The sequence below is a fragment of the Belonocnema kinseyi genome, chromosome 3, assembly GCF_010883055.1.
Source record: "Belonocnema kinseyi isolate 2016_QV_RU_SX_M_011 chromosome 3, B_treatae_v1, whole genome shotgun sequence".
Taxonomy (NCBI): Eukaryota; Metazoa; Arthropoda; class Insecta; order Hymenoptera; family Cynipidae; genus Belonocnema; species Belonocnema kinseyi.
In genome coordinates this window covers 60,105,957-60,109,149 of record NC_046659.1, presented here as the reverse complement: position 1 = coordinate 60,109,149, position 3,193 = coordinate 60,105,957, and the positions used below count along the sequence as shown (strand labels likewise).

Below are 3,193 nucleotides of genomic sequence, written 5' to 3'. Positions count from 1 at the left end.
ACCTAAAATCTGCTTTTATTTTCTTGCGTGCACTTGCGATTTGCTCTGCAGGCTGGACAAAAATTGTACATTTTGATTACAGATATTGAAAAAAGTATCTATGCCATGTAAATTTCAGTGCATTATAAGCTTAAATGGACATTAATTAACGTGTATAGCGAAAAATTCAATCCAGATTATGCAGAGATTATTAGTAATAAACGATTGGAACTGAAATACGAATTCTAATGCATAAATGAGTAAAAATTTACTTTGAGTTCATTTGTGCTTCAAAATAATTTCATTTAAGCTTATAGGATGTGTTGAAATTTACAGTAAATAGTACAGTAGTTGTTTTTGTTAGAAAAACTTTCTTGAAAAAAATTGTGTTTCTTCAATGTATAAGTAAATTCCATTTGCAATACTTTATTTTGACAAAGACTTGATTTTAATATACAATAAATATTTTAATTTCCACGTAGATATCGTAAAAATACTTTTATGCACAACTTAAAATGCATCTTTAAAATTCTGCCTAATCTTTCTAGTCCTGATTTTTGGCACCAAATAGCTACACTTGGGTCATTCTCAATCGATTTTGGTGTGCTTCGAGTAAAGCCTAATATTCCGCTCAAAATAAGTCTAGCTTTTTTCTGTGCCCTAAAATTGTGTGTAATTGTATATTCTATAAAAAATGCTGAGATTCTGATGTAATCTTTGTAAAATAAAATAGATTTTCATACCTTAAATCTTTGTAGTGATTTTACAGTGTTCATCAAAATATAAGGAAAGATGTACGGTCCGGTATCAACCGGTAAGTATATTTATCAAGTGAGAAAATATGATGAAAGTGATATAAAATACAAATTTTTTTTAAATGAACGATGTTTTATGTGACAATAAATAATTTTGTTTAAAGATTTTATTCAAATGTAATATTTACTTGAAATGAAAAAGTAATTATTCACACTTCAACTTTGAAAATCATATGTTATATTTTGCTACGTCACAATATATAAATTGATTGGTATTCAAAATGAGGAAAATACATTTTTCCTCTTATTTACTGATCACACATATATATTTTCAGGTATAGCACACTTTATTCATTGCGATTATTGAGTATTATAAAAATTGGTGCTCAAACGATAATTTTGTTATCGAAAAAAGAAACCGTCTTCACTCCTTGAAATACAAGAAAATTCTGCGTTTAAGTGCGCGATGAAACGTAATTTTAAATTCACTCTGAAAGAAAGTATTTTAAAAGTAATTGAACATTGCAATATTTTTTTTATTATTATTTCTAACGCTCTAACGCTTAATTATGTTTGTTCTTTTGCTGAATATAGCTAACTTTATATATCTAAATTTGGAAAAAATCTAAATTTTGAACAAGAGTTAAAAAATGAAAGAGGCAGGTATAATCAGTATGAAAATAATGTTAACAGGAATATATTTTCATTTAATTGAGGGTCCACCGAGGGGTGCAAAAAGCCGCATACACTCAATTTAATAATTCTTAAACATGTAATTTCCCAGAATAGAAACTTTTGAAATTGTTTTGAATTTCTTGGCTAAATTCAGAGGAAGATTCGGATAATTTTGAAAAATAAAGTTACTGGTTTTCCGTGATAACTTAAAAACTGATACCAGAATTAGGAATACATGAAAATTTAAATTGAAAAAAATTGCCAGTCTTAAATTGAATTGACTTGGAAGTTGAGGATTTTTCACTTTTAAATGTTTTAAAATTAAAATTTGCATTGCTGTTAGTATCCGACTTTAATAAACTTTAAAGTTTACCTATTTCCCATAGAAAGTTGTTTATAAAAAAGAATCTATTGTATGAAAAATATTTTAATATATATAACCAATTTTTACTCCTAACTGTAGACATACCTATAGTTACCAAAGTTCTAGAGTCGAATATACACGTAGAGTGTAGGTGTTAAAAAGAACATTTTTATTTTAGAGTTCGGAAAATTAATAAGTGATGAGAAATCTATGGAATTTATACAGAATGTGGTTTTTATGTTAACTAGGACGGGAAATGAACACCTCTTCGAGATGTGATGTAAAGGACCTCCTTCGTCGAAGGATTCCAATCATAGCATGGCTACCCAATTATTCCATCAATAAATTCCTACAGGACTGTCTAGCAGGATTAACTGTAGGCTTGACAGCAATTCCACAAGGAATTGCATATGCCGTAGTTGCTGGGTTACCACCTCAGGTAAGTCAACCTAGTTTCACTTAATAGGGTCATGGACACGTTAAGTACAATTTATTGGTTTGTCCATATGTTAAACGTAATCCATTCCAGAAGTTTCAATAACAAAAAAATCAATAACAAATAATAAATACAACATTGCAGATAAATATTTCCTAAATCCCGATTTTCCTATCATGTTTGTTTTATGGAAATTCATTTTACATTAGAATAACAATTTGCCGTAATTTCTAATTTTCTGAATTACAGTTTGTCCTCATTTTTCGTTTTTACGAATTATTGTGGCCTGTAATTTTTATTTTCCCGAATTACTATTTGGCATAATGTTAGTTTTTCCAAATTACTATTGTACAAAATTTTAAACGAGAATTTTCAGACATTGTTTTTATTTTTCATTTTAAAAAGTATGTTCTAAAAGTTTGAGAAGAGCCATTTTTTCAAAATCCGGTTTTTTATCAATTTTTCATTTACAATCGGAGGCCGTTATTTTGACCTTAAAAGCAGTGCAAAATTCAAAATAGTTTTCCTTTGAGATTTTTTGAAAAATCGCGTTTTGGTAAGTCGAGGCATATTTAAACTTGAAAATGATAAAATTGTGTTGTATATCGGAAAAGTGTATTCTTTTCTAAACCTTTTAATACCAAAATTATTACTCTAGTCGCCGGAACATCGCAATACTGTGGTCAATCGGACATTCATTTTATTAAATGTTTTTTTCCATAATGCATCATGCTGTAAATAATCAAATATTCGTAAAAAATTTGTGAATAAATCGAAAACTAGTTTTTTTCCCTTAAATTTCTATGCATTTTTGTACATGCGTTTTAAAGTTCCATTGCGAGCGCCCAATATAACGTGATCATCAATTCCCAGACCCCCTCGAATTGTGGGTCCGGATGCAATAAGGGCACATAAAATTTTTTCGTGCGAAAACGAAGTCCCCTGGAGGCTTTAGAAAAATTTTTCGAATTTTAATTTTCAAAA

At 28.8% G+C, this 3,193-nt stretch overlaps 1 protein-coding gene across 3 annotated transcripts in view; it reads left to right on the top strand.

The window, feature by feature from the left end:
* LOC117169135 (sodium-independent sulfate anion transporter-like) overlaps positions 1 to 3,193 on the top strand; it is a 143,202-nt gene that overhangs the window by 7,230 nt on the left and 132,779 nt on the right. For all 3 annotated transcript variants that reach the window (XM_033355328.1, XM_033355327.1, XM_033355329.1), the window contains exons 2-3: positions 738 to 793; positions 2,022 to 2,212. In XM_033355328.1, coding sequence (XP_033211219.1) covers positions 772 to 793; positions 2,022 to 2,212 — 213 coding nt within the window. In that variant the 5' untranslated portion in view covers positions 738 to 771. The remainder of the gene's footprint in view (positions 1 to 737; positions 794 to 2,021; positions 2,213 to 3,193) is intronic.